This window comes from Periplaneta americana, chromosome 14, assembly GCF_040183065.1.
Source record: "Periplaneta americana isolate PAMFEO1 chromosome 14, P.americana_PAMFEO1_priV1, whole genome shotgun sequence".
NCBI lineage: Eukaryota > Metazoa > Arthropoda > Insecta > Blattodea > Blattidae > Periplaneta > Periplaneta americana.
In genome coordinates this window covers 95,194,703-95,218,208 of record NC_091130.1, presented here as the reverse complement: position 1 = coordinate 95,218,208, position 23,506 = coordinate 95,194,703, and the positions used below count along the sequence as shown (strand labels likewise).

Here is a 23,506-nt window from a genome sequence, read left to right as displayed (position 1 = left end):
GATAGATAAATAAATAAATAAATACACAATACGCGTACTGCAGTTTAAAGAGACCTGGAACATGGCAAAATCTAAACCCGTAAAGAAATACTACTTCCAAAGGAAATGGGAATATGATTATTTTGCTGTTGAAGTCGAAAGAATTGCTTGTTTACTGTGTCCCATCCAATTTATTTCTACTCGTCATTTCAGTATTAAACCACATTTCAACAAAGCCCATATTAAGAATTATGGCATGCACAAACTTTGGAGTAAGTTCATTATTACGAACTGTATATTTATTATTTATTTATATACCGTTAAATTAAGGACGCCACTCGTTGTGTTCATTTTGAATTGAAATTAATAGTGACTTTCAAGGTTCATTACTTAAATGCTATAAATTTATGTTTCCATAGGTGATGATAGGAGGAAAGTTTTTCGAAAATCTAAAGCAGGTTAGGTTAGGTGTAAAGAAATCTCAAAAGAAACTACCGACAGGAAATCTAGCATAATTTTAAACCTTGAAACGATATAACGCAATATAAATACACTGAATTTATTACAATTCTTTTTGAAAATTACAGTGCCGCCACTGATGGATCTTGCACGGCCAGAGGATACTTTGTCTACGCGACAGTCCCCAATATATGTGGAGTGAGGCTGACGTCATATTTCCCCTACTTACGGGTTCTGCAGGCCTGTCTATTCCCTTCTCTTTCGGTGCATTTCTAAAATGCTTCTCATATGGAAATAATGGTGTCATGTTTTTTTGTAACGCAGTGTCGCCGCGTTAATTTATTCTGATTTTTTTTTTGCACTGTTATTCGCGTGGATTTAACAAGTATCATGTCATTTAGATACGCTGAAAGATTTTGGCTGGAAATGACGCCGCTTTCGATTGGAGCTGTGCAACTCTGTTAAGTTATCCACATCTAGGTAACGTAATGTATTTTTGGAAATGCTGAATGCTTATTGGCAAAGAACGGGTGCCGTCTTTTGATTGAAACGATTGATTCCGTCTGTATAGTAAATGAACGCGGCAACTGTATTATATTAATGGGTTCTAATTTATCATTTAAACAATACAGTAGAGCCCCGGTAATTCGAGCTAATCGGGGCTGAGGCTACCTCGAATTACAAAAATCTCGGATTATACGGAAATATTACTAAATCAAAGGGTAAATCATGAATAAATATTTAATGAGCATAATATTGGTCAAACAGTATGGTACATACCTGTGTTAGATATGGGCTAACATTTCCAAGTTTCAAAAACACAAGTTACGTTTTAAAGAAATTGTGCAGAGTCCTTTGTTTTAAAATAGATAGGCCTACTCCTTTTTTAGCAGCAATGTCGCACCATTTTCTAAGAAGCATGGTGTCAGTTGGAGTAGCTTCCTCTTGCTGCTCGACGTAACGCAATGCCACATCTAGCGCTGCCAAACCCTCGGTGTGAGTGATCACTGGTGGAATTTCTTCAGGCAATTCCTCGTCGCCACTGTCTTCAGCGGGTTCACTTATCACTTCAACAATTGCAACATCGGTCACTTCAAACTGTTCATCACTGTCCATCCATTCTGAAACCTCTCATTCGAGTTTTCACATCTACCTAGATTTTTCATCAGTTCTGCCAAAGGTAGATCATCTTCGTCTGTACTTTTGGTATCCCTTTCATCTCCTAAACACTTGTTCCAATACTTTTTTAGTGTGTCCGCCTTTATTTCAGACCTTGAATCGGCTATTCAGTAAACTACGTCTTTTATCGTAGATTTTTTAAATATAAATTCCGTCATGGTTCCTTCCCCTTCTGTTGTTTGTAGAAGCATTTGAAGCAAACGACGACGATACTTTTTTTTCAACCATTGTAAAACCCTTTGGTCTGTGGGCTGTATTAAACTCGTCACGTTCGGAGGTAACAACAATGCGCGAATACCGTCACATTGTAATTCTTTCTCGTCAGGGTGTGATCCAGCGTTGTCAAATGTTAAGATTGCTTTGGAAGGCAAACACTTTTTCTGTACGTATTTTTTGGTCTCTGGAACAAAATCTTCAAAAAACCACTTCTTAAAAATATTTTTGTCCTTCCAATCGGATTTTTGGTGGACATGTGTAACAGGCAGTGCAGACGCAGTGATATTTATTAAAGCGCTAGGCTTAGCAGACTTGCCTATTAACAGTAGCTTCAGTTTATGGTCTCCACTTGCATTCGATGAAACAAGAATTGTCAACCTCTCTTTAGCATTTTATAATTTCGTCCTGTTTCATCACAATTATACAGTTCATCAGAAGTGAGGTTTCCTTCTTATATATATATATATATACATATACATTTCTCACAAAATTGTGTAAGGTTTCCTTCTTGTATATATATATATATATATATATATATATATATATATATATATATATATATATATATCTCACAAAATTGTGTAACAGTCTGAGAATCCGCAGAAAGTTTTTCACCGCAAATTTCAAGCTGCCTTATGCCATATCGCTTCTTCCAACTATCCAGCCATCCTGAACTTGCAGTAAAGTCGTCCTCACTTTCCTTTAACTCATTCCAAAAAAATAACGCTTTATCTTGCAGAATAGGCTCTGAAATTGGATTTCCTTTTTATCTTTGTTGAACAAACCAAATGAACAAAGCTTCATTCATTTTTCGTACTCAGATTTCTTCATTGACTTCGTTCAAACGACGAAATACCCGAGCACTTGTTAGATGAAAACTTCTCAATTTTGTTTCTGTTTCTACGCCAATCTCCAACTGTCACTTCATCGACTCCATAATCAGCAGCAAGTTTTTTTTAATGTTTCTCCTTTGTCTAGTCTTTTCAAAGCCTCCAGTTACACATTCAACTGCACAAATTTTCTCTTACTCCTGTCACTCATTGTAATGTACACAATTAAAACATTAAGAAACACACTGTTACTGTAAAACACTTTAGAAGTAATGTATAGGTGCGCTCACTACAGTGCCGTCTACAACAACGGTCAACCTGTTACTGCTTTAAAATGTGTATTTTTACTTGAGTGTATTTTAGTGACCACTGTCGCTGGGTAGGGAATACTGTACTGTAACAATATTTTTCTGAAAGGATGGTATGCACTGTACAACTGATTGACGCGCGCAATCCCAACTAGTGAAGGGACAACAAAGAAACAGCAAGCGCACTAGCATTAGCAGTCTGAGGCCAAGGTTATTTCTGTGCATTATGAACGAAAACCGTAAGTGGGACAGTTTTACCTGTATTGTACATGGAAAATTGAAGGAAAGTTGAATATGTAACACATTGAAAGAGCGAAAAACGTACATGCCGACAACGGGATTTTACTCTAGTTTTATGTAAAATTTTAATTTTCATAAGACCGGCTCGAATTACACGGAACCATGAAATACCGGGGCTCGAATTACCGGAGTTGTACTTTATTAGTAATAAGAAATTGATACCGCGGTACAATTTTATGAATTTGCAGAATTCTCAAATGTAGTATCTATTCTTATGCAAGTAGCTATCCTAGACAATGCAAAATTTATTGAACACCTGTTAATTTGTGTTAATATATAGATATGAACAGTGTTTCCATCACAGAATCGACACCTTTACTAGCGTGTTCGGATGTCATTATAAACAACAGAGCTGTGAAGACCTACACCATGGGACGGTTTGGTTTTGTTTCGAAGATACGAGAACTTTGTTGTACAAGGCCTCATGAAACCTCTCTGATTTGTATGTAATAGTCATTTGGTTTATTGATATTAAATCACATTACTATTACAATTACTACATTAGCACTCAGTCAGTAAAATGACCTCCGGTTCACAGGCATTGTTAAAATTGTTCACCACGATGTTATAAGCATGCCGTGACGCGTTTCTCCAATGATTGCATTCATTTAACATTACCAATGTCATGACGGATGTCATTCTATCATCGCGTGTACTAACTGTTCTCGTGTTTCTGGCTTCCCGTGCAAGTACTCTCTGAATTTCATGCATTCCACAGAAAGAAATCCATTGGGTGACCGATGGGGCAATGCATGGTACTGATCCACTTCGTCCGATCCATCGACCGGGAAACATCTCATTCAGCAGGCCAAATACCTGTCTAGTTGCGTGTGGTGGGATGAGTCTATATGCGAGAATTTATGGTGTTATTAATACCATCACGGGTAGTGAGTGTAGCTTTGCCACTGAATTGGATGTACTCAAATTTGTTTGAACCTACTCGTTAAATAACCCTCGAAGAGTATAATCACTAGGTAGTAGGTGTTGAACGTTCTGCAGATGGTATGGATAAAGACCATGTGAACGTATTTAATCCAGTCTCTAAACTAATGGTGCATTTGCTATTAGTCTACGGGCTTCCCAACACAGTTGTCTATTCTTTCCATCAAAATCTACAATTCCCCATACCTGTGTGGCTGCAACACATGTTGTTCGTTAGTTTTCGCACACTTGGAGTCGGGCATCGTTCAACAACATTTAGAACAACCTCATCACGCCATTGTCCCACATATTTCTTGTGGACAGGAACCAGCGTTCTGAAACACCGGTACACGTTTCCAAATGTCGAGTAATGAGGGACTTGCGATTTGGATATCGCCCTTGGTATTCCTGAAGAGCAGAGCAACATGCCTATTCTCATTGCAGAAACGGTACATCTGTCAGCATGTCGGTGTACTCCTTTTTTAAATTCATACCTGCCATTTTATCTTACACCCTTTTATTCACGCCACACTGAAAAAAAGACCGACGTTACTCACTCCTGCCGTGTACCTTGGCCCTTCACAATGACGTAATCATTTAACACTGACTAATGTACTCTCTGTCGGTACGAGGGAAGGGAAAGCGCTGCAGTCATGGTCGGAACTGGAAAGGTAGTGATGGGCATGCATACTTCTCTCTATCTTTCCACTTATTTCTATAGTTGCTTTCCGCAACTTTGTTAATGTTGTCGAGCTGAAACAGAAACCTCGCAGATGTCAAACCGGATATTTCACCGGATGGATTTTAGTCTTTGGAACGAAGCCGAATCGACCCATGGTGTATATGAACTAATTTGCTTAGAATGACCATCCGAACACGATGGTAAAACGTGTCTGTTTCGTGACAAAACATTCTGTGTGTGTGTTTCCAAGAAATAATATTTTGGTGCCAGGGGGAAGTTTTTGCTTTGTTCTTTTATTTTATTTACGGAGTGTTATTTTTGTTTACAATAACTAAACAGATTCGTATAAGTACTCTTTTGGAAGTATTTGGAGAGAACACTGGTGGTAGATCTGCTCTACGATTGCTTGAACGCATTGTGCGGTTGTATTCGGGACCTTTAAGAATAAGGTAAGTAGGGTTTTAAATGCGAGAAGTCACTTTCGTGGAAGGAACTAAATGTATCATTTAATTGACCTAATGTTAAAGGCCGCATTTGGTCACAAACTGTTAATATGGTCAATTTTAAACTGTGTAAAATGACATCGAAAGTGATAACTATAGAAATATTGCGTTAAATACTTTCAAAAATTATTTTTTTTTAATTCAGTATGTCCTTAAATGAGAAAGAATTAGAAAACTATTAATTTTACAGTTTACTTTTATATGTTATGTAATAGTTAACTTCGTCCTTCTCTGGTCTATCAGTCTTCGAAACATTTTTAAGTGTGCTTAGTGAACATACATGGGAAAAACATAAGGGCTTTGATCTCACACAAGTAGGCTAATTGATCGGCTACAGTCTCCTAAGTATGAATATTTCACTGATACAGAAGCATATGCAGTGTGCGTAAACTTAATATATGCATCTAATTTAAACATATATATATTTTTTTTGCGAACTACATTAGTCGTGCATTCGACTTGACTACGATAATGACGCACAATGAAATTCACATGAATTCTTTATGTAATGTAAGCTGCTGATTTTATTGGCTCTCTCCTTCAATCAGCTTGCGCAAGGATTAGGTCAGTTATTTCATTTTTATCTCATGCCCCATCTCCAATATATGACTCAAAGCTGAGTAATGAAGTTTTTAAGTTGTATTTTTCTGGATCAGAGCAACATTATACCTGTTTTAACCAAGATTATACGTAGTATTGAAAGGAGAAGCTCTGGTGCTCGTGGAAATAACCTAAAATTCTGCAAATCTGGCTTTCAGGTAGTAGCTCACGAATGCTGGGGTTCCTGGGGTAGCTCAATCGGTAAAGCATTCGTGCGCTAAGCGAAGGATCCCGGGATCGATACCCGGCCCCGGAACAATTTTTCCTTGAAATTATTCAAACCTGCTTTACAGGAAGCTACTACTTAAAAGCCAGATTTGCATAATATATTCGTTACTGGAGGTACGTTAACAGAAAGCCACAATTTAAGTCACACAGAATTTGTGTGCGCTCAAAGTTGGGTTCTGGCGTCTTGTTAGCCCATTTGAGTTGTGTGGATATAAAGGAAGAAATGGTTCCTGGGGTAGCTCAGTCAGTAGAGCATTCGTGCGCGACCCGGCTCCGAAACAATTTTTCCTTGAAATTATTCAAACCTAAAATTCTGTTTTTGTTTTCACTTGTCCTAAAGAATTTATTTAATTGCTTGAGTTGAATTTAGTCCGAACATTTCCACATCTCATCGACGATCACATAGGCGAATTATGCAACAGGCAATACTAGGGCGAACTTAAAAGTTGCGCTATTTATCATGTCGTAGAAATTAGACACCTCAATTACCCGTCACTTCTGTACGCGCACTCTGATGAATGGTGGAAAGTGGTCTGGCGGCGACGAATGCGGAGTGTGAATTAAAATTTGGTCGTTTCTTTGGAAGTGTAAAACTCGGGCTCAGCACTAGAGCATCTACTTTTCATGCTGTACATCCGTTATCAAATTCCATTCAGTTGATGTTGAATTTGTGGATAAATACGATATTAAAGATTTTCACAGGATATTCCCGTTTTCCTTTTTATAGTTCTATGGAATCCTTGCGATGGACGTTGTATGGAGCAAATGACGTTAACGCCTGAATAGTCGGGTGTGACACCATGGAAGAAAATAAACAAGTAGAAATTATTGTAATTGTTAGTGCTTCTATTTCCCAGGTTTTTAAGTAGGCCTACAGTCTGAAGTCAACAGAATGATATTGTTATTCTGTATCAAATATTAATTTTGTTGCTAATAAATGGGCCTTTTCTTTTTAAGGAAAAGTGATAGTTTATACTTGTTGAGACTGGAAAGCTCCACAGAGTTGGTGCACGTGACTAATTTAAAGTACCGTGATTTTGAGTGGAAAACAACGAGCATTATCTATAGGGTAGTAGTTTTGTGAAGACTTTGAGTATATTTTCAGGTATTTTGTAGGGTTTGTACTCCTGAATTATTTTATATCTATACATAAGCCTTACCATGGAATACCACACACTTGTCATAAATATAATTGTTTAAAATTATATATGCTTTTTTATGATTTTTTTCAAACATTTTGTTACACCGAATTTGCGTGTTGGAAGTTGTTTACAAATACAACGAATATTCTACAGTGCTGACAGCAATTATAACTATTTTTGCTTTCTTTTTGCTTCCCTTGTAATAGTTTATTCATCTGCGTCAGACTGTTCAGTCTAAAGTTCTTTTATCTACATACTTACATACTTTATATACAAAATCTTAATTTCCTGTTTTGCAACGATTTCATTTTACGATTATCAGATATCTTTTCTTCAATGCCAAATATCTGTTTTCAAGTGATTACTGTATTTTGTGAATTAATTTTCATGGCATTTGCCTGTAATTGAAAAGTATGCCACTTTTAGTTTTAATGTAAATATATCTTGAGGGAAGGAACTCAAAAATTATATCTGACCCTCTGCTTGTGGTAATTCGTTAGATTTCTTTTCAGTTAGAAAATGTAAATTACATTTATAAAAAAATAACATTGTCTCCTGAATGTACTTACATTTTGTGTGTTGAATCCTTTTAATACGTTACCGTGGTGGCCTCCAGTTACGGTTTCTATAACGACACAGTAGAACCTTCTTGAAGGCTTGTCGAAACACTTTATTAAATATGGTGTAAAAAATTGGATTCACCATCGAACTTGCATATCCTAGCCACGTCACGAAATCGAAGACTCCATGATCAATATTACGCTCGCAATCTGCGCACACTGTGGGAACTAAGTTTAATACAAAAAATGGAGCCCACAGGATTACAAAAGTGAAAAACACTACACCCAAAACTTTCGTAGCTTTTTGCTCTAGACGTATTATTCTTCCATGGCGCGATGAGTTTCGAGAGATGACGCTGGAATTACGACTATGGTGGCTTCTGATTGTCCCTGTCCTGCTGTTAATTGGCGTTGTATTGGTACCTCCTCTGCCAGAGCCATAACGCATCAGCAAGCAGGGCGTCGAGCTGTTGTCTACCACTGTCTTACTTCCCTTTGAAGACGTGCCGTTGTGATGCCGTAGCGTGGCCGCACGCCGCACGAGAGGTCCACGACTGTTATGTTGCTGAATAGAAGTAAGAACTGTTTTCACATTGTTAGTGCCTCCACCAAGACTGGAACCTCTATGGTGCATTCTCGAAGGAGAGTTTGAATCCCAAGTTACAACCATGCTGTTACTGCCTACTGTAGCGTCTACGGAAGATATAGACGAAGTGCCTCCAGAAGAATGGCGTGCACGGAGTATGTTGGCAAAGAGTGTGCCACGTCTGCTGCTCGGAGATGGGAGATTTGATCCAGGCGATACGCCACCACTGCCAACAGAAGTTGTTTCAACTTTAAGAGAAGTTTCTTCACTTTCAGTTTTATTTGCGGCAGTGGAGACACACAAATGTTGATGTCTTAATTTTCCTCCGTCATTTGAAGACACTATGACTACATCTGATTTTGGAGAAGGGGATTTCTTACTTTTATCGGCGGAGGCTTCGCCAAAATAAGGACAGGTGCAAGGAGGTGGTAACGGAAACGATACAGAGGATTTCTTTCTAACTGCGACAGTTTGATAGTCATGTTCTTCGAAAGCTGAATCGTCATCGTCTTTAATTTTAATGTTTAGGAGAGGGTCTGTGGCACATGACGATTGGTCTGCGGCAGTTGAGCCGCTTGTCTTTGGATGGGAATCCTTGGCTGCCAGTATGTTGCTCACGTGATCTGAAACCGATTCTTCCGATACTGCGGATGATTCACTTGTGTTGCGTTTCCGTCTGCGGTCGTCGTGAAAGCTGGAGCCCCGTTTTCGAAGCGAGTCCTTCCAGTTACGGTACGGCTGGTCGTCGTCTCTGATAGATTCTTCTCGAAAGGATAATGTCTCGTGGAATGTGGAAGCCCTCCGGCGCCTGGTAATGTTGATACCGGCGGGATACGGAGATGACGATCCTGAAGATTGTTGGAGGTGCTGAAGAGATGACTGTGAACTCGTTAGACTTTCTGGGGCACTGCTTCTTGCACTAGAAGAACAAAAACAGTAATGAATGCATCGTGTCACAATTGTCTGTTATTGTTATTAGTTATTATTAGACCGATGATTTATATACATTAAAAACTGCCAAAATATGCACTATAAATTTGAAGTAAGATGACTGTTAAACGCTTTAGTGCACTTTTAATGAGAAATTCTGATAACAAATATCAAACAATTTCACGTATGTTGTGAGTAATGCAAGTACTTTTGCCGTAGTTTAATTGGTATAAACTATTAAGGATTTTTCCAGATTTACTTTTGTCAGGCAAAGCTTTCTTTCACTTCATGCAAGCCTGTATGCTGAAAATGAACGTTCAACATCACGGGACAAACCTAAAAAGAAGGACCACTGTAAGATCCCAGTAAATGGCCCACAGTTCATCTCCCCCTTCAGCACAGATGCACACTTTCTACAAATAATGACTTAGACCACTTCTTTTCTATCACATTGTGATAGATTTTTGAGAGACTTTCTCCATAGGTGCTCCTTTCAGCCTCTTCTCTGCATCTTTAACTACTGCTAAGGAATCAAGAATAGTTAGACCCTTGGTCTTCTTTCAATGGTCTTAGGCAGGAACGAGTAGTGTGCTACTAGGAATTCTAGGCTCTCCTGCAGACTAGGCAAACCAGCGCACTGCCCTGTATAAATATCCGCTGGAAATTAAAAACTGGGTATCTGTAGTGTCCGTTTCTGAATTGTGAGCAAGCAGTTTTTTTCCTCTTAATGGGAAGGGGGTGACTTAAACCGTGCGCATAAACAACCAAACATATTGGAATGATTGGCCATCTCCATGTTAGATTTACAAGTATAATAATACAGTACTGTTTGTGAAAAGTGCAATAACTCGGGAGATGTGTCGAACAGTGTACCATCAATAATTGATTACGTTTCCAGAGAGAATGGCGTACACATAGGTCCAACAGTGACGTTTCTTGTGTCCCCAGCAAGATCAGTGTTTGCCTTGCTCAGTCAGTGCAGACCTTCCAAACGAAGTGGAAACGTGAACGCTAGTGCAGGTATGCCTCGTCGACGTGGAAGGGCGCAATATCAGCTATGTGAGTTCGAACGGGGCAGAATGATTGGTCTCCGGGAAGCAGGTTTGTCATACCGTGACATTTCGGCTCGTACAGGGCATGCTGCTACGACAATGACGCGTGTGTGGAACCATTAGATAGAAGAGTGCCGTACGCAGAGACGAGCGGGTACTGGACCATGTAATGTAACCACAGCACGGGATGACCGCCATCTTGTCCGCGTGGCCGTGACGGACTGTACAGCTTCATCCATAGTGTTGAATCGACGTTGGAGTACTGCAACGGGTGTGGATCTGTCTGCGTCAACGGTTCGTCGCCGTCTTTTGAGGGCTGAACTAGTGGCTCGCATGCCGTTGCGTCGGCTTCTTTTGTCCAGAAACCACCAACGCCTCAAACTGCAATGGACACGTGAGCGCCGTCACTGGCGTGCTGAGTGGCAGAATGTAGTGTTTTCAGATGAGTCCCGCTTCAACTTGTCCTACAATGATGGCCGCATACGTGTTAGACGCTACCGTGGTGAACGCAATCTGAGAGGCTGCATTGTTGAGCGGCATAACGGACAAACGTCTAGTGCGATGGTATGGTTTGGGGCGCCATTGGATACAATATGCGATCTAGCCTCCTACATATTCAGGGCAATCTGAACAGCAACCGCTACATCAGGGAGGTTTTAGAGCCCAAGGCACTGCCTCTCCTCCTTCAGGCAACTCTACATGCCATATTTGAGCAGGGCAATGCCCGGTCACATGTGGTAAGGATTGTGCAAGCCTTCTTCGAAGAACGGCGGGTATCACTGCTTCCCTGGCCTGCACGTTCACCAGACATGTCCATCGAACATGTCTGGGATATGGTTAGTCGACAACTTGTTCATCATGGTCCTCCAGCACCCACTCTTGATGCTTTGTGGACTCGCATACCAACTACGTGGAGGGAGAATCTCCAGGAACATATCCAAGCCCTCTTTGTTTCCATGGCACGACGCTTAGAGGTCTGATGGCAGTGCATGGAGGCTTCACACCATACTGAAATCTCACGGTTACAGATCATGTACAGTTCTGTAATTCTAATCATTTGTGTATTGTTATGTACCTAATCTGTGGTATCAATTTCATTTCAGTCACACGTGTCCTTCTTGGTGTTGCAGTTTCCACAAATATTAGTTTATGCTCGACCATGCCGAAATGTAGTATTATACACCTGGTAGCAGCCCTTTAATGGACCTCATTAAAGTACACCTATTCATTAAAGTTCAGGTGTTCCACCAATCAGAAAACACCATTGTAGCAATATGAAAGCGCAAGTATCTGTTATTCTCGGATATGCAATCGAAAGACAACTAGCGAAACGTCACGGAGGCTGGAAATCCAATACTGTTGCAGAAGGTTATGTTCTGTTACTATAATAATTAGCGTTAATTTTAAATAATATTCAAATGAATTCAATTTGTCATCTCGTTTTTCAATGTCTTAATCAATTTCAAGGTTATATCAAGATTAATCTTTATTTTACTCTCTAGATTATATCAAGGTCAATGACATTTGTTTCTAGGAAAAATCAATACTTTCGCGTCTGCGCACATCTCACAATTTACGAGATATTGCACAAGGTCAGTTCCGCTTCCCAGTCGGATAAGAATAACATGAATACTTATGAATAATTTCAAGTTAGAAATATGGTCGAGCATAAAAAGTCGTATGAAACTTGCCTATAATGGTAATTAAGACGATCGTATGAAAATTATGAAACTCGTTTGCGCTCGTTTCATAAACATATTCTAGTCTTAATTACTACCATTATAGGCTCGTTGCATAATGTACTATTATGTTATTGATACATTATATTTTATCGATTTCTTTAAGTTCATATTTAAGCTAACACTGATTTATTTTTATTTGGAGATTTAATAAGTTAACGGCTTACCTCTACACTTTATTTTTTTTAACGTTTGAAACAGGAAATGGACTTAAAAGTTGCTGTTTTAGATAAAAATGCTGCGAAATTTAACATGATCAGCATCTCAGCTTGAACTGTGATTCACGGTTTAGAAGAACTTCGTTAAGATGTCGAGCAGCAATTATCATTACTTACTTACAAATGGCTTTTAAGGAACCCCTAAGTTGATTGCCGCCCTCACATAAGCCCGCCATCGGTCCCTATCCAGAGCAGGATTAATCCAGTCTCTACCATCATATCCTACCTCTCTCAAATCCATTTTTATATTATCCTCACTTTCGGTGTCGGACCCCGGACTCATTTCACCGGCATTATCACCTTCATCTCATTCAGACGCTAAATAACCTAAGATGTTGATAAAGCGTCGTAAAATAACCTACTAAAATAAAATATTATCCTCCCATATACGTATCGCCCTCCCCAAAGATCTTTTTCTCTACGGTCTCCCAACTAACACTCTATATGTTTTTTCTGGATTCGCCCATTGGTGCTACATGCCCTGCCATCTCAAACATCTGGATTTAATATTCCTAACTATATCAGGTGAAAAAATACAATGCGTGTAGTTCTGTGTTGTGTAACTTTATTCCATTCTCTTGTAACTTCTTTCCTCTTAGCCCCAAATATTTTCCTAAGCACTTATTCTCGAACATCCTTAATCTCTGTTCCTCTCTGAAGGCGAGAGTCCAAATTTCACAACCATACAAAACAACCGGTAATGTAACTTTTATAAATTCTAACTTTCAGCTTTTTTGAGAGCAGACTAGATGATAGAAGCTTCTCAACCGAATAACAGGCATTTCCCATGTTTATTTTGTGTTTAATTTCCTCCCGAGTGTCATTTACTGTCGCTCCAAGATACAGTATTTGAATTTTTCCACCTCTTCAAAGGATAAATTTCAAATTTTTATATTTCCATTTCGTATAATAATCTGGTCACGAGACATAATGATATACTTTGTCTTTTCGGGATTTATTCCAAACCTATGTCTTTACTTGCTTCAAGTAAAATTCCCGTGTTTTCCCTAATCGTTTTTGGATTATTCACGTCATCTGCATATACAAGCAGCTGATGTAACCCGTTCAGTTCCAAACCCTGTCTGTTATACTGGACTTTCCTAATGGCATATTCTGGAGCAAAGTTAAAAAGTAAATTTGATAGTGCATCTCCTTACTTTAGCCCGCAGTGAATTGAAAAAGCATCAGATAGAAACTGACGTATACGGACTCTGCTATACGTGTCACAGAGACATATTTTAATTAATCGAACTAGTTTCTTGGGAATACCTTATTCAATAAGAATATCATATACATAAAACTTCTTTCTTAACCGAGTCATGTGCGTTTTTGAAATCTATGAATAACTGATGTACTGTATCCGTATACTCCCATTTTTTTCTCCAATATCTGTCGAATACAAAAAATTTGATCAATAGTCGATCTGTTACGCCTAAAACCACACTGATGGTCAGCAATAATTTCATCTACGTATGGAGTTAATCGTCTCAGAAGAATATTGGAGAACATTTTGTACGACGTCAACAAAAGTGATATTCCTCGAACGTTGCTACAGTTAGTCTTCCCCCTTCTTAAGAGAGGTAGTACAATTATGGACTCCTTCCATTGTAAAAGGTAAAAAGTAAAGTTATCCCCGTCACACTCCATGAAGGCACTTGGGAGACATGGAGGTAGAGCCTCATGCTTTCCATGACCTCGGCATTAGAATGAGTGGTGTACTCCTTCCATTGTTGTGGTACAATTTCCTTTTTTTCGCTAGATAATGCGCTTCCAACCTCTTGTTATAATTCTGCTGGAATTTGATCGATAGCTGGAGACTTGTACTTTTTCAGATTTTCTGTCACAGTTTTGACTTCAGAAAGTGTGAGTTCGAGTATAAATGGTTAAGCAGTTTGTATTTGAATTTCGCCTCGATCATTTCTGTTTGGCCTATGTACATCTAATAGTTGCCCAAAATAGTTTTTGCATTTGTTCAGGATTGAATGAGTGTCCAGAAGCAAGTCTCCATTCTCATCCTTGATCACGTTTATCCTTTCCTGATATCCGTTCTTGAATTCCTTTATACCCATATATGAATCTGTAATGTTTTTATTCTTACTATTTGTTTCTACCTCATTCAGTTTTTCCTTCAAGTAATATCTCTTTTTATGCCTAAGTGTACGACTTGATTTCCGTTTTTCATTGAAGTAATTATCTCTATTCGCCTCAACTGGATCCTGTAAGAATTTCAATTTTGCCTGTTTCCTTCTTTCTACTACCATGCAACAATCTCCATCAACTCACGGTTTCTTTTCCTGAGTTTCTTAATAATCTATGCTCTGCTCAGTACGGATGGAACATTGATGGCATTTTCTATCTCCTCAGATGAAAGTACGGTTATTGTTGGTATTGCACAATTAATCTTTTTCATTTGAGGTGTGGACCAACATCTTTGTGTAAAGAGGAATGTTTGAAACAAATTCTTTAAAGGACACAACTACAAAGTAAGATACTGTATTTTAGCAGTTGTTGAGAACTCCGTAAAAAATTGCATTTGCTACAGACGTAGCTGCCGCTATGATTGGCAAAACGGGATTGTTTTCCGTTTGCAATCTAGAATTACAAGCATAATTAGGGTTCAAGTACTTTGTCAGTCAGTACACAATGTACTCGTACTTTATCAGGAAAGTGTGAACGCCAAAGTTCTTAAATATGAAGAAGTTATTGAAACTGTAGTGAAGACAGTTTTATTTGATCTGTAGGTCTAAATCACATAAGAAATTTAGATAATTTTTATATAAGATGTCGAATAGCCACATAGGCCCTACTGTTTTTTTTCTTCTTATTTTTGTGTCTAAGATGGTTGAGTGGAGGTATGAGAGTTGAACTCTTGAACGATTTTTCCATTTTATATAAGAGATCAGATTGTTCCTTGAAATTAAACACAAACTCATTTCTGAACTCACGGACCCATAATGGATATCAGATCTTGCATTTCTGTGTGATGATACAGGTGATTTGAATTTTTTGTGCACGTCCTTGCAGGGTAAAGACAAGCTTATAACATTCATATGTGAACAGATCAGGACGTTCATTGATAAGTATGTGATAATACAGAATTCATTAAATTACAATTTATTTTGCATTACAGTGGATTTCGCTTAATTGGACCACGTTGGGATCATGCGGTTGGACTTCTTAACCGGAATTAAATACATACAGGGTGATTCACGAGAATTTACCGTCCCTTACGGAGCTTATTTCCGGAGATATTCTGAGCAAAAAAAAAAAAAAAAAAAGAAGTCATATAAACATTTGTCCTAATCTTAATATTTTCAGAATTACACTAAATTACACAGAATTTCTCAAAAGAGTAATGGTTAAAATAGCTTAAATAACTTGTCCATAAGAAGTTTTTAAGTTTGAAAAACTGCGATTTTCTCGACCAAGTATCGAGAGAAGAATTTAGAAAATTCCTGTTTACTCGTATATTGAAGAGGAAGGTTAAAAAAAAAAAAGAAGCAAGAAAAATCGTATATTATTCACTGGCTCTTGATGACAGCAGTGACATTACTGATGCAGCAAAGCTTGAGATTTTTATCCGCAGGGTTGATCAAGTGTTTGTGCAGGAACCACCACTGGTTGTAGTTTTCATGCCAAGTACCTTTCCTCCGTCTCCTTACTTCATAGGCTGTCTGTTGCATGTAATCACTACAGTTCGAGTTTTGGTCACCGCTGGTGTAAAAAATACGTAGTACATTGCAGATATCAAGGGTAACCCATTCTATAACGTAGCTTTGATTTACAGTAAAAAAATGAAACCAAATAAAGCACAGACCACTCAGTAATCAGTGTTCAGCGGAATAAAACCAAAGCTACGTGGAATGGGTAACGCGGTCTGAGTATCTACAGTCTACTACTTGCTGTTAGACTAACTTAAAATCAAACTACTTCCTCTGTACGAAGGCCGCTATGCATGGGATTCATGGATCAAATAACGTTTCGTTTATTAACGTTCTCTTTATTAGAATTACCCACAGTGATATGTTTTTGAAAAGGTCTTACGAGCTTAATTGAAATATTGAATAATAAATACATAGTGCCATAAAAAACAATGTTAGTATTCGTATCTCATTAATAAATAACGCTACAAGGTTGCCTCCAGATCAATATTATTTCCCCGTTTCAGTTGCACATCTTTTCTATGAAACAATTTTTCATTTGGTGTTTGCGTGCAAAGTTATTTTCGATAGTCAAAATGGGACATTCTGCATATTTGATCAGGCATTTTCAACCGGTGTGCCACAAGAAAATGAAAATAGTAAAGGTAACTGTAGCAAAAATTGGAAAAGATGGTAAAAAAGTGAATCCCCAAGATCAACATTCAGCGAACACGGCACAAATCAAATTAAAAGCAAACACAGTGTAGGTGTGCGAGCGGCAGAGAAGAGAATGACTGACGCACAACTAGCGTTGCCAGATCAGTGAAGTTAGAATATTGTATCGGCCTTTAAAAATGTCGTATTTTACTTGTGTTTTTATAAAAAAATCGTACATTAAATATCTTGATTAAACATGTAATAATATTGTATGTTTTCATATTTCCTAAATAAATTAAGAAAATCTGCACAATACAATAATTATCACACTAAGATTACATTGTAATAATGTTGTATCATTAAATTTTACATTTTATAAACTGCAAAAAGAAAAAAAATAGTGTGTTAATTCTGTTCGTCAGTAATGTATATTTTGTTTCTCTTCTCAAATTTTTTGCCCATTGCGCCTTTTCACCATTCGTGAAACTATTATTCCCCACTACGTTGACTAAAAATAATGCATATGAAATTGAAAATATTTCATTTTATATATTAATGCATCTATCCCATCTATTTGTATTTTATAGTCCTCATTTCGTCCTCAAACCCTCAAAATTCCGCCCTGCTTGGGAACCACAGCTTTAGATTATATGAGTGTGCCGCTTGATTTGAATCTACACCTTTATTTATTTATTTATTTATTTATTTATTTATTTATTTATTTATTTATTTATTTATTTTTTATTTATTTAACCTGGTAGAGATAAGGCCATCAGGCCTTCTCTTCCCCTCTACCAGGGGATTACAATTACAATATTAAGAATACAATTGCAATTATAATTACAATTAATATTACATTTACAAATACAATAAAAATCAAAGTACTAAAAGATTAACTGATTAATAAAACCTAGACAGTTTATTGTAAAAGTTAAGAAGAGAGAAGCATTTCTTTTTTTGATTAAGTAAAAATTAAACCTACTCTACGCAGTAAGAAAATGCTTAATAAGCTTGCTTTTAAACGCTACTAAATTTCGACAGTCTCTGATGTCACTGGGTAGGGTATTCCACAAGCGCGAGTGTGCCACATGTTGTAAAAGGTTGAAAAACGCTGCTCTAGATTCTTACGTACCGGTACTTATTTATGGTTTTTGAGGAACCCGGAGGTTCATTGCCGCTCTACATAAGCCTGCCATCGGCCCCTATCCTGAGCAAGATTAATCCAGTCCCTACCATCATAACCCACCTCCCTTAAATCCATTTAATATTATCCTCCCATCTACGTCTCGGCCTCCCCAAAGCTCTTTTTCCCTCCGGCCTGCCAACTAACACTGTACATGCATTTCTGGATTCACCCATACGTGCTACATGCCCTACCCATCTCAAACGTCTGGATTTAATGTTTCTAATTATGTCAGGTGAAGAATACAATGCGTGCAGTTCTGCGTTGTGTAACTTTATCCATTCTCCTGTAACTTCATCCCTCTTAGCCCATATATTTTCCTAAGAACCTTATTTTGGAACACCCTTAACCTCTGTTTCTCTCTCAAAGTGAGAGTCCAAGTTTCACAACCATACAGAACATCCGGTAATATAACTGTTTTATAAATTCTAACTTTCGGACTTTTTGATAGCAGACTAGATGACTAAAGCTTCTCAACCGAATAATAACATGGATTTCCCATATTATATATATTAATGCATATACACTTACCCATCCATTTGTATTTTATAGTTCTTATTTCCTCCTAAAACCCTCAAAATTTCGTCCTATTTGTGTCACTGGATTTTAAAGTACACTTTTATTGTGCCACATGTTGTAAAAGGTTGAAAAACGCTGCTCTAGATTCTACATGAAGAAATGTTCACGTGACTATAAAAAATTGCCTATGCTGATTTGCACACTATGACAGGCTGCTTGGATGCCATAGCATGAAAATACATATTCCTTAGTCTTCGTTGCGTACTGTTATTGAAAATATGGCAGGTCCCTAAATAGCTTTTACACATTTTAATCGTAAGCTGTGCCAGGTCTATGGGCCTAACGTCATGAGCAAGCAGATGGTGCGTTGCTCCACAAGGTCGTTTGTGATGATGGTTGGCCTCCCACCGCGCTCCTCGTGATGCACATTTTGGCGTCCACGCACCATCTGGTTGCTCATGACGTTAGGCCCTTAGAACTGGCACAGTTGACAATAAATTTCAATCGACACTATGCCCTGTGCATTCAAAAACTTTATCACTGATCGCACTTCACACGCGGCGGGAGCTGGAATAGGAGTGTCCATCTTCAATCAATGCAACGAAGCTACTAGAGATGGGTAAAAAATAACACAACAATTATTTTGGAACTGTTCCGATCTCGGAACTGTTGCAAAAATGAACAGTAGGTCGGAACCTCCTGTTCCGAAATAACAGTGTTCCGACTCCGAGCTGCTCACTTGCCCAGCTGTTGCGGGCTCGCAGTACCGCGTTGCACAGGGTATGTTCCGACTCTCTCGGAACTGTTGCAAAAATGAACAGTAGGTCGGGACCTCCTGTTCCGAAATAACAGTGTTCCGACTCCGAGCTGCTCACTTGCCCAGCTGTTGTGGGCTCGCAGTACCGCGTTGCACAAGGTATGTTCCTACTCCGAGATAACAGTCCGAACGTCGGAGCTTGTTCCGATGAACCGACAGCTGCAGTTACACTGTTCTCGTTGTTCTTTATGTTATACTTGGAACTTCGTTGGATGAAGTTGGTACTTGAAACTCTCACGTGGTTGGAGGGGGGCGCATGGAAATTGAAATCCTTGCGGTGGCGCGAACTTTAATATCAACATTTGTAAGACTGGCCAATCATCTGTAATGTTATAGTAAGTATTTAATAATCTGTAATATTCATTCCCGCTTTATGGTTTATTTCACCATTAGTTGACTAATTCTGTTTTATAAACATTCTACAAAGTCATAAAGTACGCATACTATTATTAATTCATTGATCAGCTGATTCTATACAAAGGTTAAAGTCGTAAATGGTAATGAGTGGTTTAGTTACAATGTCTGTATGTCGTTTGTTGAGGTTAAGTCTGACAAGCACAAGTTTTTGTGCTATCTTCTCTGTTATCAAAGAACGACAAAAATGTTGTAGCATTATTTGTTGGAAACTACCCATATAAGTACTGATTTGGAGAGCGAGGTTTAATGCGAAGTTTAAATTACACTTTGGTAAAGATGCGATTCCAACATTTTACTAACCCACTGCGGGGTTTCCAGGTTTCAGTACTGCCAATATATATCTTTTTTATTTATGAAATTGTAATATTTATTATTATTATTATTATTATTATTATTATTATTATTATAACTGCATTAAGAAAAGTAAAAATAAAAATTAATGATTTGTTTTTTTTATTATGTAATAGAGAGAAGAGAAATTACATACCATATGTTTTAAATGTTATGTTATTTTTTTTAGTTGGCTACCATGTCTTTATAACTTTATGTACGAAAACAAAGTGTTGTATTCTGTCCTTGTAGTCAACAGCTGTTTAATTACTAACATTAAGCTTTTGAGTTCTGTCCGCATGCACAGCAATTTTCCAAAATCGATTCGAATGTGCATTGCAGTGCCATCTATAGATAAGAATGTGTACTATGTCATGCCTATGAGTGCTCCAGTGTGAGCAGCATGGTAAAGAGGGAGGGTACTGTACCGTTCGTTTGAACGACTCAACGACTCCGACTCATCACCACTGGTGACTGTTATTTCGGAACTGTTATTTGGAACATAGTATTTTTTCGGAACCGGAACAGTCGGAACTGTTCCGGGAAAAGAACAACTTCGCCCATCACTAGAAGCTACTGAGAGAACTCGGGAAGTTCCGCTAGCGCATGCGCCATGCCAGGACATTACCACGTACACGCAGTCGCTTCGCGCAACATATGGTTTGCTAGCTGTAGGACGAGTGGGAAAGTTACTTTATGGGCGCGCCTCGTACAAATCTAATTGTAATTTTATTGTTCATATTATAGTTGGAATCTCCTGGTAGAGGGGCAGAGAAGGCCTGACGGCCTTATCTCTACCAGGTTAAATAAATAAATACTAAATAATACTAAATACAAATATCAATCTTACCTTGCCGATTTGTGGGACGGTGCGTTACTGCACTCGACAGCTTGGTCCTGCTGCCTGTACGATTTCGTGGAAGGCGGTAAGGGAAGCCCTATGGCCGCAGCCGCTGCCACGCTCTCCAGTCCTCGCGACAGGCGTAGCATTTCGGCTCCGAAGTGGTGCAGGGCGGTCATAGTGGAGGGCGTCGGATCGGGAATGCTGGAATCAGGAAGCCATAGCTCGTGTGTGTCCAGTGTTGTGAGGTCCGTGTCCGTGGAGCCTGCTGAATGGGCCAGCTGGTTCAGATGTTGTGGCGTGGAGAACGATGTCGTTCCCGCCGGTTTCTCCGTCGTCGTGGACATAAGGAGCCGCCGCCATGTGCCCCGTCTTTCCATGCCTGTCATCATTAAAATGTCTAGATAGTGGCAGTAATTGTGATTATTATTATTATTATTATTATTATTATTATATCTAGATACCTCTGACACTCGTATTGACACTAGAAAATTTATTGCCATGTAGCATTTGGAATGGGATGCGAGATTTTTTTTTTATGAGAAAGGGCAGTAGGATAGGTACGATAGAATTTCTATGCTGTATCATTCAACCGTTTCCGAATAATTTCCATAGTACACATGTATAGCTAACATACACACACAATACATACATACATACATACATACATACATACATACATACACTACCGGTCGAAAGTTTTCGATCAGCTACAAAACAACTATATACTTTATTTTAGTGTACAAACACATCGGAAAAACTAAATAGATCAACAGAATAAATATTTTCTCTCTCTAACATTATGATATGATAGAATATTCAAAACGAAATACCTGTTTTAACCACAAATCCATAGTTGTGATAGGAGATCGAAAAGTTTTGACCGGTAGTGTACATACATACATACATACATACATACATACATACATACATACATACATACAGTAGAGTATCGATTATCCGAATACCGATCAACCGAAACATCGGTTAACCGAAAGCATTCCAGTCAACAAATTTTACTTTAATGGCCATTTTGAACTTTTCGAACTAGGCTAGTCAGTTCTCTATGTTATTTGTAAGATGTGAGATACAAAATATGTATGTACAGTTTTATGTTTAATATCAGTATTTCTTTGTTTCATATTGCTCTTATGACACCGGTACAATTTGTTTTCGTAAATGATCGGTTATCCGAAAAATCAGTTATCCGAACACCCCCTATCCCCAATTGTTTAGGACAATCGATGCTCTGCTGTACATACATACATACATACATACATACATACATACATACATACATACATACATACATACGCGTAAATGCCTAATAAGATGTATAAAGTTGCTTGCTGAGTCACAGTTTTTAATTACATTCGATAAGGACTGTTGAATGATATTATTTACCTAAGTTTTTATACAGGGGGAAGTAATGTAACTTACATATTTGAACAACATATTCCTTGGATAGAGTACAACAAGAAATTCTAATAACATATTAGTCCCAAATAAATACTTTTCTTAGAAAAAAATGTCCTTAATATTAACTACGTTTTACTCGATAGCCTAGATAATATTCGTACAATTCTGATTTTTAGTCAGATCACTGGAGAAACTGATAATGAATGATTTATTCCTTTGTAGTTTTTCAGTAAACTAGATAGTTTTGTTTCAAGTTAAATAAAAATATTAACACATCGTTATTTCCTGCCATTAGGAAATCTGGCAACCTTGCTACAGTAACTAAGGAACGTAATGTTGCTATTCAGACCTCTGTTCGTGTGTGTATTCGTGAGTCGGCGATGCGCTGTCAGACTACGCAGACTTCAGTCTAATTTTCCAATTAACCATAGGGTACACTTAATTACAAAATGCATAGGCCTAATAGGTTTTTTTATTTACTTTAATATATTCTGTTGCCCCGTTCAATCTGCATAGTTGTATCACTTCCACCATTTAGATATAAAATGATTAAGGCCTTCGTCACTAGATCATGTGCAGTGTATTGGTTAAGACTGGTTCATAAAAAATCGGGAACAGAAACGAGAACGAGAATGGAAATAATGTTAAAATAAATGTATATAAATGAGCATTCACAGTAGTTGTCAATGCTCACATTAAATACATTTATTTTAGGAATATTTCCTTTCTCGTTGTCGTTTCCGTTCCCGGTTTATTGTGAACCAGCCTTTACTTGTATTTGCACTAGGAGGCGTCTTTAACCCCAAAATTTATTATGTGCATCACGTATCAGAAATATTGGCTCCTTCTTCTATCTGAAATGGGAGAGCCGGAACGGAAGATCAGAATTTCTTTTTTATGCAATGAAAAGAAGTGTTTTAATAACAAACGAATATCCTACAATACATTTTATTATATTTATTCTCAGTGAAGAACTTCCTATTCGTTTGATGAGTTAGTCTAATGGTGGAGTTCATCAGTGCAAAACAAGGGTGTCTTTCAGTATGTGTTAATGAAAATAAATTTGTTTTGTATTCAGCAGTTGTCAGCCAGACAACTTTTATTATGTTTGAATAAACCCTCTATGGAAAAAGAATCTATACTGTTAATAAAATTACATACTTTATCGGTCTCCGGAAGTTTATTGTATTACTTGCACAACTAATTTGAGGAAGTTATATGGGAAATTGAAGTCCTTGCCATTCAATGTC

The 23,506-nt window shown here is 38.0% G+C and overlaps 1 protein-coding gene across 1 annotated transcript in view; it reads right to left on the bottom strand.

The window, feature by feature from the left end:
• Positions 1-2,384: 2,384 nt before the first annotated feature.
• 5-HT2B (5-hydroxytryptamine receptor 2B) overlaps positions 2,385-23,506 on the bottom strand; it is a 123,709-nt gene continuing 102,587 nt past the window's right edge. Inside the window, exons 4-5 of the mRNA XM_069845776.1 lie at positions 20,847-21,219; positions 2,385-9,412 (exon numbers count right to left, since the gene is read on the bottom strand). Of these exons, the coding sequence (XP_069701877.1) occupies positions 7,945-9,412; positions 20,847-21,219 (1,841 nt within the window). The 3' untranslated portion in view covers positions 2,385-7,944. The remainder of the gene's footprint in view (positions 9,413-20,846; positions 21,220-23,506) is intronic.